Here is a 22,414-nt window from a genome sequence, read left to right as displayed (position 1 = left end):
TCTCTCCTGGCCTGGTGCAGGGGCCATAACTGATGTCTGCATGGCACTGACTTTGCTGGTCTTTTATTCATTTTTAAAAATTGAAAAAAAATTATTTAATCCAAAATATCCAAAATGTTATCAGTTCAACACATGATCAATATTTTGAAGTTATTAATGAAATATGTTATTTTTTTTATAGTAAACTTAGTTATTCATAGTTCAAGTGCTCAGTAGTAATGTGCAGCTAGTGGCCACCAGGTGCAGTTCTAGAACATCAAACTTTTTTTTTAAAGATTTATTTATTTATTTATTTATACATGCACTGGGTACAGTCAGAAGCGTGGGAGGGTGAGAAGATTCACCAGAGACAGAGCAGGGAACAGAACAGGTAGACTGACAAAATACACTGCTGAGGGGAGCAGCAGGCGCGGCAGGAGAGGTCTGCGCACTATGTCAGACCCTCCTCCGGTGGCCGGGGATTAAACTGGCGCTGCAGAGGCTGCGGGCAGCTTCACAGCCCAGTGCTCAACTGCCTGCGCCACCAGGGGAGGCCCTCTAGAACATCAAACTCAAGAAATATTCACCCTCGTAAATTTCCATAGTCTGAATATTAACATTCAAACGACCTAACAAATGTAAAAGCAGCAATAGTGTCTTCTACTAATTTTAAAGGATATGTTAGAACTATTGCTGTTGAACCTACCAATGTTCCTTTAACTATAATTATTTTACAGTTTCTTATAATTTTCAGTAACTACATCCTACTTTGACATTATTTGTCCTACAGTCCACCTCTCTCACAGTTGCCAGTTTTAATCATACAATTTCCAGTCAATAATGATTATAATATGTTCTTAAGTACCTTCATGAAATTCAAAGCCAGAGGATCAACATCTGAGAACTTTTCTTCAAGAGTTTCCTAAAAAACAAAGTAAAGAATTTCAAAGTTACATAAGAGCAAAGCAATATATATATATATATATATATTTAAAATATATTTGTAAGAATACTTTGAAGAAAGATCCCCTAGTAGCTTAGATAATTCCCTTTTAAACATTAAAAAATATCATATTTTACACAATTTTCCATGACAGTATAAAAGTCTGAAAGACATAAATTGAGTTATTTGCTTAATTTCACAATGTCCTGCAATTGATGATTGGTAAATGTGAGGCCCAATGCTACAATAGTACTATAATATCTGCCTGATATACTTAGAGGGATGCTTTGAGCATTAATGAACATACATTGAACTACAGGTATAAGAGTACTACAGAAAATATAATGATAAACACAAAATTCAGAATGGTGAGGAGGGGAGAAGGCGGGTCTCAGAAGGAATGCATGGAAGAGGAAAAACTTCAAAGAAAATGGTAATATTCATCTTTATGCACCAGCTGTATGCAAGTTTATTGTATCTTGTTCTTTAAATTAAACAAGTTATATAGTCTACTGTAACTCAACTTCTAGCTTTGTAATTCAATTTTAACCTTTTATTATATTTAAGAGTTTGACACATATAATAAAAAACTTTAACAAATATAAGAAGCACCCAGCATATAAATCCAAGTATTATATAAAATTATGAATTCAAAACAATCATGGTGTCTAGAGAGAACCGTGATCATAAAAACCTCTGTTTGTTCAAGTGCCATGATCTGTCTTTATGGCTTCGGCAGCCCTGCACCATTCTAGCTCCGATACAGCTGTGTGAGGACAGACGCCTCTCCAACAGTCCTTTCACTCTACAGTTAGGACTAGACCACATGAAGTTTTAAAGATCATAGTCCAACTTAAATAACACAGACAGGAAATCAGTGTTTTCTGAACACAAGAGGGTGAGCTGTTGCTGATACACTCCCAAAGAAAGGCATTGTACAGTGATCACTGGGTGTGGAGATTTGATTTGGATACGAGGGTCATTTTGTAAAAATATACATTGTGAAGAAATGGTTTTCATTGATTTGAACTTTGTTTTACAAGCTGAAAAAAATAAAAAGAAAGCATTTTTTTTCCAAAGAAAGATAACATACAGCAAGCATTGCTGATGAAAAAAATAATATTTCAAGGAAAGTTACCCAAGTGTTTTAACTAAAAGGATCAAGGTGTTTATGAAGTAAACTTTTAAAGCATTTGCCTGATTCATCTTACATAATTCTCTTTTTTTCATTTTATGTATGTAGTTTTTTTTATAGTTTCTTTGATCTGTATTACTGGGTCATAAGGAAAACAGGAGGCAAAAAGCACAAAATTTAAAAAAGAAACTACCCTTTTAAACAATATAGCAACACAAATAATAAAATATCCAAAATTGAGTAATTTACCATGTCTTCTGGTTCAGGAATACTGATGCCATGGAAAAATTGGTTACTTTTAAAGATAGACTGATGTCTTGGGATTAGTTTTCCTGTAAAATAAAACCATGTAACTCAGAAAAAAATGTATAAAAATAATACAACGTTTAAAGAGTTAACTTTTTTCTTTTTTAAAAAATTACCTTGTTCTCTTTTTGTCACAATAAATACAAAGCTTAACTTAGATAAATATTGTATTTTCAGAGAGCCAATAAACTGGTATGTATCCTAGATGATGCACTAAACATTAAATGCATTAAGCAATATTAAAATGGTTAACTTTTGAAGTCTAGATGAGAAAGCTATCTTGAGCCTGATGGTTTCCCCCCAGACCTGGGAATGAGGGATCACTGCAATGCCATGCTTTTGCAGGTAGAGTCAGTTCTCCCATGTAACTCTTTTGGTCACATGGGGTTTGGTCTGCCATTCACCCACCACCAGAAGAGAAGGACAGAAAATGGTGAGGAGTGCTTTACATACATGATCTCATTTAATTTCATAATAATCTCACAATGGCTGCTATTTTTAATCTCTACTATACCAATGGGGAGAGTGAGCCTCAGAGATTTAATAGCCCGCCTACGGTCATAGTTATTATGTGACATAGAAACAAACTCAAGTCTGTCTAATACCTGCTTAGTTTACATTTCCACATTCCTTGTAGGAAATCAATCAAATAAACAATATACACCAAAGGTGTGATCTGTAGTAATACTCTAGCCCATGCATGAGTGATACTCATGCATGTAGAATTCTCTAAAAGAATATGCTAGAACCAAATGGGGAACTGGACCAGACTAGATGGGAGCAGTTCCCTTGCCCAGCAGCCATGCTGCCAGGAGGGGTTGTGGGAAGGCATAAACACTCATCGAAAGTGTATAGACATGTCACTTTCTTTGTCCATGCTGCTGGCATAAAGCTGCAGCCAACATTTTGCTTGCATCCAGGTGAAGGAATGCTGACACATGATGACAGCTCATGAGAGCCCTCTGAGCCCCATGCCTATTCTGCACTTAACTGATCAGCACTTTAGGCCAATCAAAGAAGCTCCAGAACCCTAATTTCTTCATGTATAAAATAGGCACGATTAAAAAGGTGCTTCAAAAACCAACTCAAAATGGATTAAAGAGCTAGACATAAGACTTGAAACCATAAAATACATAGAAGGAAATATAGGCAAAACACTACATGATATGCACATCAAAGACATCTTTACAGACACATTACCCATAGCAGTGATAGTGAAGGCAAAGATCAACAGCTGGGACTACATCAAATTAAAGAGCTTCTGCACAGCAAAAGAGACAATAACAAAAACAAAGAGAAATCCCACCCACTGGAAGAACATCTTTGCACACAACACTAATGATAAAGGACTGATCACAAAAATCTACAAAGAGCTGATGAGACTCAACAAAAACAAAGAAAATAATCCGGTCAAAAAATGGGCAGAAGAGGGCCTCCCCGGTGGCGCAGCGGTTGAGCGCTGGGTTGCAAAGCTGCCCGCAGCCTCTGCAGCGCCGGTTCGATCCCCAGCTGCTCCCAGGCCACCAGACGAGGGTCCCACATGGCGCGCAGACCTCTCCTGCCGCCCGCTGCTCCCCTCAGCAGTGTACTTCGGTCCTTCTGCCTGCTCTGCTCCCCGCTCTGGCTCTGGTGAATTCTCTCACCTTCCCGCGCACTTCTGACTATACCCAGTGCTTGAATAAATAAATAAATAAATAAATAAATAAATAATAAATAAATCTTTAAAAAAATTGCATTTTAAAAAAAAAGAATTTAAAAAAATGGGCAGAAGAGCTAAAAAGAAACTTCTCTGAAGAGGAAATGCAAACGGCCAACAGGCATATGAAAAAATGTTCAACATCACTTTTAATCAGGGAAATGCATATCAAAACTACCATGAGATACCATCTTACACCAGTGAGAATGGCACATATTAAAAAAACTAGCAACAACAAATGTTGGCGAGGGTGTGGAGAAAAAGGAACTCTCCTGCACTGTTGGTGGGAGTGCAAACTGGTCCAACCACGATGGAGAGCTGTGTGGAGATTTCTGGACCTACTAAACATAGAGCTTCCATATGATCCAGCAATTCCACTCCTAGGTATTTACCCAGAGGACACAGAAACATCAATTCCAAAGAGCACCTTCACCCCTATGTTTATAGCAGCACTGTTTACAATAGCTAAGCTTTGGAAACAGCCCAGATGCCCAAAAATAGATGACTGGATCAAGAAGATGTGGTACATATACATCATGGAATATTACTCAGCAATCAAAAAAGATAAACACATGCAATTTGCAGCAACATGGATGGAGCTGGAAGGGATCATGCTCAGCAAAATAAGCCAGAAAGAAAAAGAAAAATACCGGATGGTCTCACTCATAGCAGGAATCTAGAAAACTTAAATAAGGGACCAGGAAAAAGAATAACTATAAATAAAGAAAATATCAAAATCAACAAACAACTATGAACCAGAGACACTCTATGGGGGATGGGGGCATGGGGAAAGGAGGGACTGGGGTCAAAATAAGGGGGTTGTAATGGTATGGGGAATATAAAAATAAAATTTAAATAAAAAAATAAAAATAAAATAAAATAATAAAATAAAATAAAAATAAAAAAAATAAAAAGGTGCTCACTGGGTTTTTCTTAAGACTTAAAGAGATGATGTATGGGAAAGCAAATTGTAAGTTCTTCTTTAGGACACAAAGAAGCAGTGGCAACAGAGATCAAGTAGCCTGCAAATTCTAAAACATTTACCATCTGACCCCTTATAGAAAAGGTTAGCTGATCCCTGCTCTAGGGTAAAGGGGAAAACTCCTCTTTTATAGTGAACAGAAATTGCATTTGCAAACTCAGAGGAGTGATGAGAGGAAAGGGATGGGCTTTGGCTACAAGCCAGAGCCACCATCCTAAGTAACACTTTGGAGAAGAAAGCTCTTGTTTTCCATTATAATAACATACTATTACTATAACAATTTAGCAACTCTAAGTCATAAAATACTCATACCCAGTGTTCTGATTATCAGATAAAGTTGGTCCACATCTGACTTTCCAGGCCAAAGCGGCTGGCCTGTCAGGAGCTCTGCAAAAACACAACCAGTAGCCCATATGTCGACTGAGGAGCCATACTGAGTATCTCCCACCAGAAGTTCAGGAGCTCGGTACCATCTTGTAGCCACGTAATCAGTGTAGGCATCTCCTGGAACTGCAAATGCATCATTCAGATCAGGTGGGTCACATTCATGTAAACTATTCCCAAGAGCAGGCCAGACATTTAGGCAAGGTTCAGCAACTCTGAGGCTGAACAGTCTTCGCAGTGAATGCAGTGAGGCACTAGCTGAGTACACAGTGTAACTGTTACACTGTGTACTCAGTTACACTGTGTACTCAGCTATTAAATTCAGTTTCCAAAGGCAACTGCTTAACATCCATTTAATTCCAAATGGGGAGCAAGGGAGTGAGAATTTTTGTAGGGTAACTCCAAGTATAAACAATCATCTCCACATTATCATCAGCATGGTATTGCTTGTGGGATGAACTATGTCCCTCACCCCTAAAAGACATGTGAAGTCCTAGGCCCTGGTGCCTGTGAATGTGAATTTATTTGGAGGGTCTTTGCAGATATCATCAAGCTAAGGCGGTTGGTGGCACAGGTGGTTGAGTGCTGTGGCACAGGCGGTTGAGTGCTGTGCCGCGCTGTGAAGCTGTCCGCAGCCACTGCAGTGCCAGTTCGATCCTGGCTGGCTGGCGAGGGTCCCACATGGCGAAGCAGACCTCTCCTGTCTTACCCGCTATTCCCCTCAGCAGTGTATTTCATCACTCTACCTGTTCTGTTCCCTGCTCTGTCTCTGGTGAATCCTCTCACCCTCCTGCACCTCTGGACTGTACCCCAGTTCTTGTATAAATAAAAAAATAAATAAATAAATAAATAAATAAATAAATAAATCTTTTTAAAAAAAGTCATCCTAAGGGGAATGAAGTAGTATATCACTGAGGTTATTATTTGTACTTCCCTAATATCAATGATTAGTTATATTGAGAATCTTCTATGTGCTTATGACCATTTGGATATCTTCTTAGAATAAATGTCTATTTAAGTCCTTTGCCCATTAAAGAAATTTTGTTACTCAAAAGAGCTAGATATTCTAGATATTAATCCCTTTCCAGCATATGATCTGCAAATATTTTCTCCAATTCCATAGTAGCTTTTTCACTCCATGTATAGTATCCTTTGCAGAATTCTTTTAAATGTTGATGAAGTTTAATTTACCTATGTACTCTTCTGTTGTTTGTGGTTTTGGTGTTACAGCCAAGAAATTACTGTCAAATACAATTTCATTGTGCTTTCCCATTATGTTTTCTTCTAAGAGTTTTATAGTTTTAGGTGGTGAAGGGTTATAATCTAATGGAGTTACGTTTAGGAGGCTGAGTCACAGAGTTAATTTTGTTCATGGTATAAGGTAAAAGTTCATGTTCATTCTTTTGGATGTGAATATCCAGTAGGAGCTTAAAATTTTTCTTATATGGTTAAGTTTATTTAGTCAGTGTCAGCATTTAGCATTTACTGTAATCCTGTCTTGTTATAAGTGACCAGTGAATGCAGCAATGAGCCATACCCATATCAAAGACAGCCTGAGCTGTATCAGCGTCTGAGCCCATATCTGGTACAAGATCTAGCCAACCATAAGAAGTTGATAATGTTTTGTGCTACTGCTTTGTTTAAATAAAATGACAGAAGAAATATCATCATTGGGAATGCCACAGAGGATTCACTATGCAGAGTCCTTCACAAGATTCATGCAACCTGAATTTCTGAGACAGACAACTGTAACATTGACCTGCGTTCATTCTGAGATGATTGCTAGAGAGACTCAGCAGGAAAGGAATAATACATATTCATGGAAAAACTGAATAGATTTATATGTTCAGAAAAACTGCCAGTTTGAGAAGCCTTGCCAGCACCATGAAAAAACATTTATGAAAGAGCATTATGAGGTAGCTTTTATATGAAGTGTTTCTTTTATGTTCTTAATATTGGTCATGGTGTATATTTGCAGGTCTTAGAATTTACTTTTGTGACCAAATTGAACATTTTTTGTAGGGTGAAATGGATTTCCAGGAGTCTGGCAAGATGGCAGCAGGGTGAATATGTCAGCCTGCCTCCTCTGTATGTTCACAACTAGGGTGCAGCAGTGTCAACAACCCCTGACAAATCAACAGTGTCCATCAGGAGCAATGGTTCAGCAAAGGTTGGAGGGGAGACTTCCACTGACCTATGTTTTCAGGGATATCAGGCCAGAACAACATACAAGGGCAAGGGACAGCTGCCATATGGAGCCTCCCACTACAGTTGTTGACTAGGGTCCCATCCCCACATCAGGGACTTTGGAGACCTTGCACTCAACTGGACAAGGGGTACAGAGAGTTGGTGCCCAGGACAGAAGGCGTACTACTACAGAACTATAGGTGCAGACGTGCAGAGTGCTATTATTGGTTTGACCCCAAGCCTCTTAATATAGAATAGCTGGAGTCTGAGTGTGAGGCAAGCCAGGCTGGAATACCTGTGTATTCCAGGAAGCTATTCTTTGCAACCTGAGGCTATGTTATTTGAAATTCTTCTCTAACCCCCACCCAGGGCCACCTAACTAACTCTAGGTATTATTGATGTCTGTCATGTACTTCATTTTCTAAATTGAGGGCCCTGTGTATGCCAGTCATAGTTTCTGTGTATTTCCTGTATCATTAAGACCATACCACACATACAAGTTTTAGCTCTGATCATTTACCACATCCTAAAATGTTTGCCCACACCACTGAAAACCCTATAAATATTGCTTTTAATGGCTGCCTAATATTTCACAATATGGATGCATCATAGCACTATGCACAATAGTCTTTTCAGCACAGGCAGCATTTATCATTAGAGTACTATCACCCTATACCACAAATCAAGTAACCTTAGAAAGCATTAGCTTTTGTTTTTATCCAACCCTTCCAAATGCATTTTCAAGTCCCCTGTGTCTGGGTCCTATCAAGATAACTGATTATGAACACACCCACTTGCAAGGTGTATGTCGCTAATACATATTTTGTCTACTGTGCAGTCTCAGATTCAGGGACAAGGAATGATTTGTATCCCTTTCTCTTCAGTTCTGCCCTTTCTGAGGTGATTTCCTTTTTGTTAGCACTGTCTCTGTGTCCTGTCACGCTGATCTCGTTACTCTTCTAGTTTCATCAGTTCCATGAAATTTTTTCCAGCCACTTGAGCCCATGTTAATCTCTCCTTCCAGGAAACAATCTGCACTTTCACTTATTTTGTTCTGTTTTAAAAAAAATTTCATATTATAAGCACCTGAAAATCAGAAATGCATTGTATGATTCCTTTCCTCTCCTGTAGGGCAAAGCACATAAATGTGATGTCTAATTAACTCTAGCCAAATGGAGAGGTGTTGAAGTGCAAACTAATGTACTGACTAAAAGGCTGAAGTGAGATTTTCCTCTTGGAATAATAACAGTATAGCATTTAGCATACATTCAACAAAGAATTTAAACCACATCACTTCACCATCCTCTGAACAGGATAAGTCAGTAAAAAATTGCTACTCACTCAGAATTCGTGCAAACCCAAAGTCACAAATCTTGATTACTCCTTGCTTAGTTATTAGAATATTTTCAGGTTTTACATCTCGGTGAATACACTGTAAGATAACATTTGATGAAATCTTTGAGACATCAAAATGATAAAGTATAATAAACATTAACTATTAGTTTAAATGATAAATATATAGCCCTATGAGATTAAAAAAATACAATTTCCTTCATTTTTCTTAAGAACTTAAATTGGCATTTTTTTACATGTACATTTCATAACATTAAAAGAAAAAATCAAAGTGTTGCTATTTTAGTGAGGAAATTAAAATTTTAATTGTTGGATATAAAAACTGATTTTTTTTTTTACTCTCAAAGCACAATCTCATCAGTATCGTCCATGAGTGTTTTTTATTTTTATTTATTTTTTTATTTTTTAAATTTTTTTTACAGATTTATTTATTTATTAATACGAGCACTGGGTACAGTCAGAAGTGCGGGAGGGTGACAGAATTCACCAGAGCCAGAGCAGAAAGCAGAACAGACAGACTGAAGAAATACACTGCCGAGGGGAGCAGCGGGCAGCAGGAGAGGTCTGCGTGCCATGTGGGATCCTCACCCGGTGGCCGGGGATCGATCCAGTGCTGCAGAGGCTGGGAGCTGCCTTGCAACCCAGCGCTTAACTGCTGTGCCACTGGGGAGGCCCCCCATGAGTGTTTTTTAATTGGGGTAACACTGGTTTACAACACTGTATAATTTAGGTTCACACCCTTGCAGATGTGTTACCATGCCACGCCCACCAGTAAGGCACACATAATTCTGTTCTGGAGATAATAAGGTAGCCACGGTCTCCATACATTAAAAGCTACAAATCTTTAGTAATGCCACTGGGTCAACAGATTGCCTTGTCTATTCTTTGAGAGTATCATAAAGATTCCATTAAAAGTAAGGAGAGTATAAAGGACTTACACATAGTTCTAACAGCTCACATATGACCTCATTTCTTTTCCCTATATGCATTTTAGCTAACAGAAAAAATGAGAAGATAGACAAAGGCTTACTATAACATGAGAAAATGAAATAACAGAATTCAGAAGTAACTTCCATATTAGAGAAGAAAAGTTGGCCTGAAAAATTACCCATTTTTGATAGAGGCCACAGACTCTCAATTGAAGGTTTTCAATATCTTAAAGCTTAAGATATGGAACATGTTCAAGCAGAGAAATGACTGCAGTTGCATTGAGTTACTAAATACTGGGATCCCCTGGAAATAGTAAGTCACAGTCAGATAGATAGTGTCAGAATATACAGGGATAAAATATAACACTGGGAAATACACTTTAAAAATCATTTTACTATCTATAAAACACCTGCAGCACTTTAGGAGAACTTTAATACCTCCTATAGCATGATGGAAGCAAAAGAAATATGGATTTGATTCAACATCATCTTTAGTAAGTATTTGAAAAAACAAACATTATGAAAAACAGGTGTCTTGTGAACAACAGCTTTCTATAAATTTATTAATAGAAACAAAAACTTCTGATCCAGACTAACAAAACTTCAGATTTTCTTAAAAGGAAAAAAGCCTCCTTTAAGTATTGAAATTTATTTCCATTATCTGGTGCTCTTTTTCCATAGTCCTAGACTACCATGACAGACATTCTGTGGACATCAAAATCGACCATACAGGAGTCTGTATACTTGCCTCAGCCAGTGCCTCTGTCTAGGCACCAACTCAGAAGATCAAAACTTATTTTTAAAAGAGCATCAAAGCAAAAGCACCCAAGAGCCAAGTTTAAAAAGTTCTCACTGGCCTAAAAAGGGACAATTTGAGTATCAGAGAGGACTATGATGGCTAAGGATTGAAACACATCAAAGAGTAAAATCTGTGAATTTACAATGATGTCCTAAGGCTCAAAGACCCTTTTGTTGTTCACTTTTAGAGGCTGCGAAAACACTAACTCATCTCTGTGAGTACTGGCAAAGAAAGGAAATCTCATACTTATTGTATTTTAACAGAAGCCAGTGTCTAATAGGGTGAGTTCTTTTTTTTTTCTGGGTACAGTCAGAAGCGCAGGAGCCTGAGAGAATTCACCAGAGCCAGAGCTGGGAGCAGAACAGGCAGAAGGACCAAGGTACACTGCTGAAGAGAGCAAGGGGTGCTGCAGGAGAGGTCTGCGCTCTGTGTGGGATCCTGGCCTGGTGGCCGGGGATCGAACTGGCACTACAGAGGCTGCAGGCAGCTTCGCAACCCAGGGCTCAACTGCTGCGCTACCAGGGAAGCCCTAGGGTGAGTTCTTTATAGAATTCCAATTAATAAATGCAGAAAGATAATAGGGGTAGAAAATCACCATCTTTTAATCCTAATGAAATTCTGGTTATAAGTAATAATTAACAGATGCTAAAACCATCAAGTGAAACAATTGACAGGAAAATTAATAATGGAGGGACTCAAACTAATGCCTCCTGAACCCACTAAATAATTTTATGATGATCAAAAGGGGAACAACTGGGCATTATATGCCTTGCAATGGTAATATGATAAGAAGTGCATGGCACTACCTATGAAATATTCTTGTCTGAAAAACTAAACTTGAATGTGACCAAGCCTCCAGGCATAAATACCAATTTACAGGAAATATGGTTTGCAAGACCCAGTTCAATTACACACAGGAAGTAATCAGCCAGAATGATTTCTTAACAGAGTAGCATATAGAGTATGGTTCTTAGATCAACAGCTTCAATATCAACTGGAAAATGCAAACATTTCTGATTCTTCCCATAGGTATTATGGCATCAGAAAGAGTGAGGATAGGGTCGACAGACTATTTCTTAAAAATACCCCCAGGGGATTTTTAAAAAAGATTTATTTATTTATGCATACAAGAACTGGGGTGTAGGCCAGAGGTGCAGGGGGTGAGAGGATTCACCAGAGATAAAGTGGGGTTTAGAATAGGTGCATCTACTGAAATACACTGGTGAGGGGAGCAGCAGGTGAGACAGGAGAGGCCTGCTGTGCCAAGTGGGTTAGCTCCCTGGCCAGGGATCGAACTCATGCTGCAGTGGCTAGCTATAGCTTGATAGCTTGATAGCGCTGTGTCTTTAGCCCTGCGCCACCAGGGAGGCTCCCCAGGGGATTTTGATGTATACTTAAATCTAAGGACTATAGTTTTAAAAAATTAAACATGGAAAATTTTTGAAAAAGGAAGGGGAGTGGAGACTGTTAGAGAATAAAAATATTAAGAGACAAAAAATAAAACTAAGTGCAATGCTGGATTACATTATTGATATTCTGAAACTTACTTTAACCCAATTTAATAATAGTCATAGAAATTGTTGGTACTGGGGAAAAAGAGAAGCATTATAAAAACTTCTAATTCATAAAGAATTAATAACTAGATTCTCACAGGAATTGGAAAGGGGCCATGAATTGCTTTTCCTCATATTCTGAAACTTTTTTTTTTAATATTAAATTTTATTTTTATATTCCCCCATACAATTGCAAACGCCCCATTCTGACCCCAATCCTTCCCCTCCCGCCCCCCACCCCCCAAAAAGTGTCTCTGGTTCATAGTTTTTTGTTGATTTTGATTTTCACTTTCTTATATTCATTTTCCTGGTCCCTTATTTAAGTTTTCTAGATTCCTGCTATGAGTGAGACCAATATTCTGAAACTTTCTTTTGCTTTGCTCTTATCATTCATCCTTCTGGCTTCAGCTCTTCAAACAGAGCCCTGAGCCATTTAGAAGAAAAGAGTCATCATGAAGAATTTAAAAAATACATAAGAAAATGTTACTTACATTATGTTTATGACAGAAATTAAGGGCCTGAAGTGTTTGCCATAATACACTTTTGATTACTCCATCAGCAACTCTGGGGAAAAAAAAGAAACAGGAAATGAAAACTCCCAGGATGGATGTCCTACAGCGGGGCTGGGAATAGAAGGGCTTAGGCAGGGCTTCCCGTGACGAATGAACACAGTGCAGAGTGTCTTGGGAATGTTGTTTATAAAAAATGTTTGAATGAAAACTGCCTCACAATTTTTTCATTACATTCATATAATTTTCTGTTGGAATTTGAAATGTTTTTACCATGAAAAATGATACATGCTTATCCCCAAAATCAAACAACACAGGAAAGATATAAAAAGAATTGACTCAAATCTTGCTAGCCCAAAATAATTGCTGTCACTTACAGTGGCTGTCTCTTCAAGCATTTCTTTCTTGCTCTCTGCATTTATTTTTAAACATTGATTTAAAAAATGCATCTATATGCATACATTTAGGAGTCTATCTATGAATCGCTCTCGCACCTGCCTAACACCATTCCATTCTCTGCAACTTCCCCTACCTTTTTCACAAAAACTTTATGCATAGAGATGTAAATGCTAATATTTATATATATATATATTTTAGTGGTTATAGAGGATCTCATTATATGAAAGTATCATAATTTACTTAGCTTCCATTCATGAGCAATTAGGTTGGCCTAGTTTTATTTCTAGTGACAATGCTCAGTAAGTATCTACAATCATTCATCTTATTGGGGATGGATCTTTTCAAGGTAAGTTCTAGAAGTGGGATATCTGGGACCAATGGTAGGCCCATGCTACATTTTGATGCTGTAGATATAAACTTCAGGTAGACCTGAGACCTGGCTTAGCAGAAAAAAAAGGCAGACTTGAACACTGACCTTCACTTCCTACAATTCATGTTTGCAGTAGACACTCAAGCATCTGCTGGAGTTGTTTTGCCACAGTTTCTTACACCTAGTAAGCAGCAGGTAAGCACACAATCAGGGCATGCCAGGGAGAAAAATGTTCCATGAGAATGAGAGGTTGGGAGCCTCTTGTCCCTGCAGAATCCTCACTTTTTGGAAAACATTGAAAAGTATTTTCCACTGGGGATTTGGGGGACTTATATTCTGTCTGGTAGTAGTCTAAGAACTTGTACGACCATCTCTATAAGTTACAGCCATTAGGTTCTCTAGCTTCTCTGTTCATGTCTTCCTGTTGCTCACTTCACTGCCCACGATGATGCCATCACAGTTACACACCACCCTTTCTAAGGAGGCTGATGCCCATTTACACTCCCACCAAACATCTGTGCATTTAAGTCCCTACTCTTCATTATATTGCCCACATTTGGTTTTGCCAGCATTACGCTCGCCAATCTGTGGTTGAAATAAAAGGACATTTCATTTTGGTTTTCACTTGCATTTCATTAATTATTAGTGATTTTAATTTTCATAAAATTATTGGAATATTACATTTCTTCTCTTGCCCTGTTCATTGGCCTTTATTGTTTTTTTGATTGATCTGTTTACTCCTTCAAATTGACTGACAAAGTCTATGGTAAAGTATATCAGAGTGTGGATTATGCTACAAATTTTTCTCTCAGAGTTTTGTTTTTCAACCCTATTCGTGGAGATGGGATTGATGTTTGCATATTTTCAAAAATCCAAAACACAAGTTTTCTTTCACTAATTGTCTACTGTGAGGATTTTTTAATTAAAAAAAATTAAAAACAAAATTCCAAACATACCCATCCTCAGCTTTCGTACTTTTGTCATGTTTGGATTCTGAAATCATATATTTAGATTGCTTTTTAAACACAGAACTCATCATGCAACAAGCTGGTCTTTTAGAACAGTGGGGTGGCTGGTCTTTTAGAACAGTGGGGTGGCCCCTGTGGCACCAGCTCCATCACTCTGTGAGTCTGGGCACATGCTGAGAAGAAACAATAGGTCCATGGGGGAATTTCTCTCAGCAGTTTTCTGATCTCAGGTCACAGTTACGGTGGCAAGCCCTTGATGTCTAAGATCTGGTAGCAGTCCCATGACTCTGGCTTAACAGAAAAAAAAGGCAGACCTGAACACTGATTTTTAATTTTTAATATTGTGAAGGCACCTAATTCCCAGCATTAAATCCCCTTTTTAGAGTGCTTTTTATTTCCTGCACTGAATTCTGATATAACTCTATCCTTCCCCCTTTTTACCTAGAGCCAAACCTGAATCAATTACTTAGATTTTTTATAAGAGGTAGAGGAATAGAATAGACAGAGCACTGTCAGATAGAGGTCAAGTCCTAGCTGTGCTGCTTGCTAGTTTTTTTTTTTTTACCTTGGGCAAGATATCTGTGCCTTCAATTTTCCTCATGTGTAAAAATGGACTATTACCCCATAGACTAATTTTATACATGAGGAAAACTGAAGGCACAAATAACTTGCCCGAGGTTATAAAGCTAGCAAGCAGCCCAGCTGGGATTTAAACTCTATCTGGGTTTTAAGTCTGAGTTTGAGTCTGGGTTTTAACATTTGCCTAGGTTCAGAAGATGAGGGTGTGAGTTTGGATGAGGCTAGATGGTGGGACTGAGACTCTGCACAGAGATTAAAATAGCCCCAAAAGAATAGCAAGGGGCCGAGTGGTGGGGACGAATAGGGAGTGGAGGAAAAACAACAGGGAGGCAGTGTGGCTGAAGCACAAGTGAAGATATCGCTGAAGCTGGCGAGGGTCAAATTATGGCGCGCCTTATACATCTTGGTAAGGAATTGGGATTTTGCTCTAAATTCAAAGGAAGTCATTGAAAGGACTCAAGGAAACACACATATTTGCAGAATGGATTTCTGGGAGCAAAGCAACACAGGGAGATTAGTTAGGAGTTGATTTAATGATCCAGGTGAGATTTGGTGATTCAATTGGGAAGAGGTGACAGGAAAGGAAATGGAGCTCCATCCTTGTGGGGGGGGGGCAGAGGAACTCAGGGTCCTGCTCATGTGGAAATGGGGTGCTAGATGGGATGGAAGGACTGCAGGCACAGGGTCAAGTAATAGACTCTGGAAACCAGGCCGGGGCAAGGGCAGACACTTGGCAGACCCTAGTGTGAATGTTACTAACGTGGAACCAGACGGGACATAATGTCTCAGGGAAGTATGGAATGGCTGTCCTAGAAGAGGGCTGTTTAGGGGCACCTCCCTGGAAATGCCATGGTTCTGTTCAAAACAGAATCCTTAGTCATCTCAGACTCCAAGAAGGCAGACTCCATCAAAGGCAAAACAAACATACACAATAACAACTACAAACAAAAGCCACTAAAGCAGAGAACTATTGAGAATACAGATCCACACGGTGCTCACTGCAGAAAGACAGAACACCACGACATCATTCAGCCACAGGCAGCATTTTTCAGTGTTTTGGAGTGAGAGAAAGCCTTCGGTGGAAATCAACTGATAACTCAATGTTTAAATACAATACTTTGGGTGAGTGCAAAAACAAACACTGCCAAGTCCTAATGAAGGATTTGAGAGCAAAAAATGAGACATCCTAGTTCAAGACCAAATGGGTTAAAAGGGTAACATGAACAGGAATTCAAACTGGATTGCTCAGAGACTACTTTCTTAGCCACTCAGGGGAAACTTTATGCTGACATCAGAACTCACTGTCTTTTCATATAACTTAATGTGGAAACTTGACTTCATTCTCATTACCAAAGATGAATTGGGTTCTGGCATTAAACTTGCTATACTAGAATAAAATCCAATCTTGCTACTATGGCCCACCAGACTCTGAATGACTCCACTTCTATTGACCTTCCACCTTTATCTCTTATCTCAGCCCCAAGCTCTACTCCAGCCCCATTAGTTTCTGCTATTCCCTGAACATGTCAGCCTTACTGACACCTCTAATCTCCCCCTCCCCACCAGGCATTCTCTAACCCCTCACTTTGCTCTATATTTCTTCAAAGACTTGTGATCATGCAAGGACTTTGTTTTATCCATTAGTGTAGGTTCGGGGCCTAGAGCAATCCCAGTATCTAATGGGTGCTCAATTAAGTTTGTTTCTCAGACACTCTCAGATATTTTATAAACTAACAACACCCTGTAATAAATTCCTTTTTTGCTTTAAGCTAAGGTGAAGTCTTGCTGTTGAATCCCGACCAGTTCAGAATATGATACCAGAAGTGGGTGGGGGAAACACTCAAGGTCTTGGAAATCTAGAATAAGCTATCTGATTTCATTGTGTCTGAAGTCAGGAGGCACTCATTACCATCAGCAACTGGAATGCTGGTAGATGGGCACCTAGTGAGGAAACAAATTTTAAGAAATCATCTGGAATAAGCTCCTATGTAAGGCAAAGCTTTGGTGATAGGTGGCTTGAATATGATAGAACAATATGAGTAATAAAAGTGGGTCAGCTGGCTATATCAAACTTCCCTTGACAAAGTTTTTGAAAGTACAGGTTGAGGGCTTTAATATTTCCTACTACATAGTTAGGAAACCAAGAGTTTCAATGTTTTCCTAAAATAGCTCCTGATTTCTTGTACCTATAGAATTCACCAGAGGACCCACTGGTTCACACTGACTGCCATGAGATGACTGCAAAGTTGGACACAGAATACTCCTGCAGAGTGCTAAGTGACTACATAGCTTGTATTTATGGGAGTAAGTTAACTTCTCAGTTCACTGAAAAAGACATACTTCAAGAACTGAAATGTAACACTCAGGAGTATTCACATAATTAAGAGCACCCCAACCTCTACCAACTGCCACTTCTCATGCAAAGTAGTCACCAATTTTACAGGATGAGTCTAGTTTTGCCTCGTTAAGTCCCCTCAAATGTGTTGCATGGGGGTGCCAGTACTTCTCAAGGCTCCTCCCTGCCACCACTCCAGGTCTCTAAACCTTAATCAAAGTCAGATCCCAGCATGTTCTATGGAGGTCTATTACAAAGGTAAAGTAGAGGGAAATAAAAATTTACACAGCAGAAAGAACCATAAAATTTTGCTGATTTGTAGTGGGGAGTTAATGTGGAAATGGGTCTCATAGGAGGAGAATCAGAGAGGAAGAAGCATAATTTTTGGATCGGGATGATTATAACAATCTGAGCACACTTAAAAGAGATTCTGGTTTCAACAGACTGTCTGGTACAGCTAGGAATCACTGTAGTTGATAGCTGCAATGGCTGACTGAAACCTGAATTAAATGGTTGCCTCTGCCCGATGCAATGGAGATGCCAAAAATTCATTAGTAAAATGAGGAGGAGGAAATGCAAAGATTTGAGGAGAGCTTTATCTAGGCAACATGCTCATCTTCTTTCTAACTTTGTCTCCCCAAAATTTTAATGGGAGCACAAATTTATGCCCTTCCCCCAAATATGCATTATTGCTTTCAGTTTTCTGTTTTGGTAGCACTGAGACTTTAACCCCTGTGCCACCAGGGAGGCCCCTTCAGTTTTCCATTCTGGTAAAGAAGCAGCATGTCAGACACTTCTAGTAGGTTCTACCCACTACAATAACCTTCATTCCTTGGATCAGAGTCAATTGGCTCTTTTTCCACTTGCTAGAGTATCTTTTTCAACTATCTAGTTAGGAAGTGTAGAAATAACCCCAAGACTGAATTTGTGGACCTACTAGGACCACAAAATTCCATTTGCTTTCTGATTCTCATTAAGTCCTTTAGCCCTGCCCCCACAAAGTAGTGAACCACAGTGGTGTTCAAAATCATAGCTGATTGACTTTACTTGAAAGCATTGTCCAGTATTTCCCAAAATATTGGGTATTTCTCCTTTGCCAAAGCACGACTGTCCTGGTGTATGGCCAAGGACAGTAACTCAGAAAATTTAGTCTTGTAAGAGGATAAGTATGCACATATAAACATGTCAGATAGTAAGTGCCAAGTACCACAACAGGATAAAAACAAAATTCTGGGCATATTCAAAGGAGAGAAGCAATCAAATAAGTACCACAATAAAAACCAAAGAGCTAAGATGTACAGATGGAAAAATGGAAAAATGCACATCATCACTTACCATCAGGGAAATGCAAATCAAATTTACAATGCGATAGCACCTCATACCTGTGAGAATAGTCCACATCAGAAAGACCAAAAACAAGTGTTCATGAATGTGGAAACAAGGAACCTTCTTACCTTATCACATACAATTCCAACCATCCCAATACATTCCCTACTGTTGCCCAACTGCTCTCCTTATTTCTTTTAATACTTTATCAAAGATTTATCTTAACTCCCAAATACACTTCTCTGCAGTTATCTTGCAGCAAATACAGTTTTAAAGAACAGAGTCCTCCAGTTTCTCAAAATATTAAAAAAGAGCTACTGCAATTCCACTTTTAGGTATCTTCCCAAAGAATGCAAAAACTTCAAAGGGATATATGAATTCCTGTATCCATAGTGTTTATAATAGTTGCTTTATGGACATTATGGAAATAAAAGGTGAGTGGGCAAAGAAGATGTGACATATATATAGTCAATGGAATACTACTCAGTTAAAATAAGATAAAATCTTGCCATCTGTGATAACGCGGATAGAACTGGAAGGGACTATGGTAAGTGAGATAAATCAGAAGAAGGAAGATAAATACTGGGTGGTTTCACTCATGTGTGGACTATAAAGAAACAAAACAAAGAGCCAGACCAAAACAAACCTTGAAATCTGAGCACATAACTAAGGGAGTGGGAGCAAAGTGTGGAGGGATCCCAGCGTACTATGGTGGAGGGGTAGGGACCCCTCCCCCCACCTTATTTAGCTAAAACTAATATGATTTAATATTTGGCAGTGAAATTTCCCTTTAAAAATTTTTTTTGATGTAATCTAACCTTTTCAAGTTCAAAAAAAAAATCCCACTGGCCTCCTGATTCATATTTGTGCAACAAACAAATCGGGGAGGCAGTATCTTTATAATAATATTTTCATCCAGAAATATAGATTAATTTAAATAATAAACCATTATTTACTTCAGTTAAATTTTGTTGTTATATTTATGTAGAATTTGAACAGTTCTTTTTATCTTTATTCCTAAACATTTTTTTGGTTGATAGTTAATGAGCTCTTTCATCACTAGATTTTCGAAAGTACTGATTGATAGATACAAAAGCTGTTAATTTTTGCATGTGAAATTTGGAGTGCTGTAGTCATTATGCTGAACTCCATTAGTTTTAGTATCTCTTTAGGCAATTTCCTTAATTTTGTAGAACAAAAACATAACGCAATAATGACAATTTTATCTCACTTCCAAAGTTATAGATTCTATTTGTTTTTCTTATTACATTAGTTAGAGCTCTCAGAACATTGTACCTTATAGTGATGACAACTGATATCCTTGCCTTTTTCTCATTTTACACTGACAGTTCATTTAGTGTGGTATCATTGAATATAAAATTGGCTGTTGCTTTAAAGAGATTGGGTGTGCACAGTACAAGTATGTGGGATAAAATATTTTAAACCTAGTTTGCTAAAATATTTTTTTAATTAGGGAAGGGTGCTGAACTTATCAAGTGCCTTTCAAATTTCATCAACCATATCTACTTTTTCCTCCTTTAACCTATTAGTGAATTATAAGAAATACATAAATATTTATAAATTCATACAAATTATATGAATTAGATTTTCTAATATTGAACTAAGGTTATTTCCTTGAATTCAGACCATCCAAAGTATAATTGGATCACAGTGATTGCATCACAGTAAATGCACTGTGATTTTCATCTGCCATAGGTCTGCTTCCTAATATTTTTACTCTAGGTTAATACTAGTTTGCCCTTTAAGCACATGCTATTGAGATTGGAGATGCATCTGGGTAGGAAGGGGAACCGTGGTTCCCATGTGAAATTTGCCATAGTTAATCCCAAGTATAATGAAAGAGGGGACCAGCCATATAAAAATTTAGTTTCTAGGTTACTTACCCATTTGGGTTTCTTTCTAGCTCATTCAAAAGAGTATGATCACAGTATTCAAAAACTAGATGCATTTTCCTTTTTCTTCTGAATACCTCAATGAGGTTCACAAGGTTTGAGTGTTTTAATTGCTGCAAAGGAACAGAAATGCAAAGTTTAGTCATTTGTTTCTCATAATAGTTTCACCCAGACTCCTTACAATTTTCTAGTAAGGCTTTGCTTATCATTCTCTATGCAGTTCTTGTGGAGGTTTTATTACAGCTATTCATAAGAGAAATTCCTTTTAGCAAGAAACACAAAATCTAAAAGTTGGAAGACATTTAAGAATTCATCTGATGTACCTATAATAAACAGTAACTAAGCTGCTTACATCCCCCTGGAGATAGCAAATGAAGTACATAACATATAAGTACTAAAATAAAACATACATTATGCATTTTATGGAACTTATAAATAACTAAGTCATAAAATGACCTGAATGACAAAATCAAAAGAAATAAAATTATTGAGTAAAAGACTATTAAAATCATCCATGCCCACTTAGCTTACATAGTGTTATGGATTTAATGTAAATGTCAGCTGGATTTAAAACCACTTTGGATTTGGGCCTCCCTGGTGGTGCAGGCGGTTGAGTGCCACACTGTGAAGCTGTCTGCAGCCTCTGCAGTGTGGGTTCGATCCCGGCCAGCCGGCGAGAATCCCATATGGCGAAGCAGACCTCTCCTGTCTTGCCCGCTGCTCCCCTCAGCAGTGTATTTCTTCAGTCTGCCTGTTCTGTTCCCTGCTCTGTCTCCGGTGAATCCTCTCACCCTCCCGCGCCTCTGGCCTGTACCCCAGTTCTTGTATAAAAATAAATAAATCTTAAAAAAAAAAGAAACACTTTGGATTTTAGTGTTGGCTCTCAGAAACACTAGATCTCTCAAGTATGATTCAACTGCCGGTTCTAGGAGTCCCCATAGTTAGTCTGTATTTTAAATTGATGTGGCATATTTTCAGCTCTATTCTTTGATTCTGTTCTCTCTCATGCGTGGATGATTCATGTGTTAAATTCTATACCCAAACTGAAGCATCAGAAGGCAGCCTCTGTTTAATATTACAAACCAAAGAGAAAAGCCTGGTTAAGTAGGATAAACTATTAACAACATAACTGCATCATTTATCATTCAACCAGGGTAGTGGGTGGGAGCCAGGATTGTCCCAGGCACACTGGCACACACGAGTTAGGGACTACATCACTTAGCATACAAATCAGGACACTTTTGAAGGGGGATGTGAATCAGATGGAACACTGGGACAAAAGCTATAAACCAGGATAGCTGATCATTCCTATTTACAACTCATCTTCTCTGCTGTTTTCCCAGTTTGGTATTGTTGTGGGCCCGTAGCCAAGTTTTGGTCAACTGTGGACCCCTATAGGAGCGTGATCCCGATAGACCACACTGTAGCTAGGTGAGGATTAGGCTATACCCTCCAGGTCTGCCTAAGTGCACCCTATGATGTGAGCACAATGACAACATTACCTAATGACATATTTTTCAGAAGTTTCCTATCATTAAGGGATGCATGACTGTAGGCAAATCAACTTTCCAAAATTTATCATTTACTGAGAAAGATATAGAAAGAGAGAAAACATAGTATTTTGTACACAGTAGAAGTAGATCCTCAATGATTATTTTATAAGTCCACTAGGGAGTCCTAGGTATGAGGGCTGACTTAGCATCCTGTATATCCGTAACTAAATATAGCTTGAACAAAAAACAGAACAAAAAACATTACCCTACAACTAT

General features: G+C 38.4%; 1 protein-coding gene across 4 annotated transcripts in view; it reads right to left on the bottom strand.

The window, feature by feature from the left end:
- The window catches only part of CDKL4 (cyclin dependent kinase like 4), a 67,781-nt gene that overhangs the window by 35,964 nt on the left and 9,403 nt on the right, over positions 1–22,414 (bottom strand). For all 4 annotated transcript variants that reach the window (XM_054701191.1, XM_037528185.2, XM_054701190.1 and 1 more), the window contains exons 3-8: positions 20,637–20,758; positions 12,738–12,810; positions 8,954–9,044; positions 5,354–5,551; positions 2,307–2,389; positions 845–901 (exon numbers count right to left, since the gene is read on the bottom strand). In XM_054701191.1, coding sequence (XP_054557166.1) covers positions 845–901; positions 2,307–2,389; positions 5,354–5,551; positions 8,954–9,044; positions 12,738–12,810; positions 20,637–20,758 — 624 coding nt within the window. The remainder of the gene's footprint in view (positions 1–844; positions 902–2,306; positions 2,390–5,353; positions 5,552–8,953; positions 9,045–12,737; positions 12,811–20,636; positions 20,759–22,414) is intronic.

The sequence above is a fragment of the Talpa occidentalis genome, unplaced genomic scaffold (assembly GCF_014898055.3).
Source record: "Talpa occidentalis isolate TD23 unplaced genomic scaffold, MPIMG_talOcc4v2.1 talOcc4.5, whole genome shotgun sequence".
NCBI lineage: Eukaryota > Metazoa > Chordata > Mammalia > Eulipotyphla > Talpidae > Talpa > Talpa occidentalis.
The sequence above is the reverse complement of the archived record's forward strand: the minus strand, read 5'-3'. Positions and strand labels throughout refer to the sequence as shown.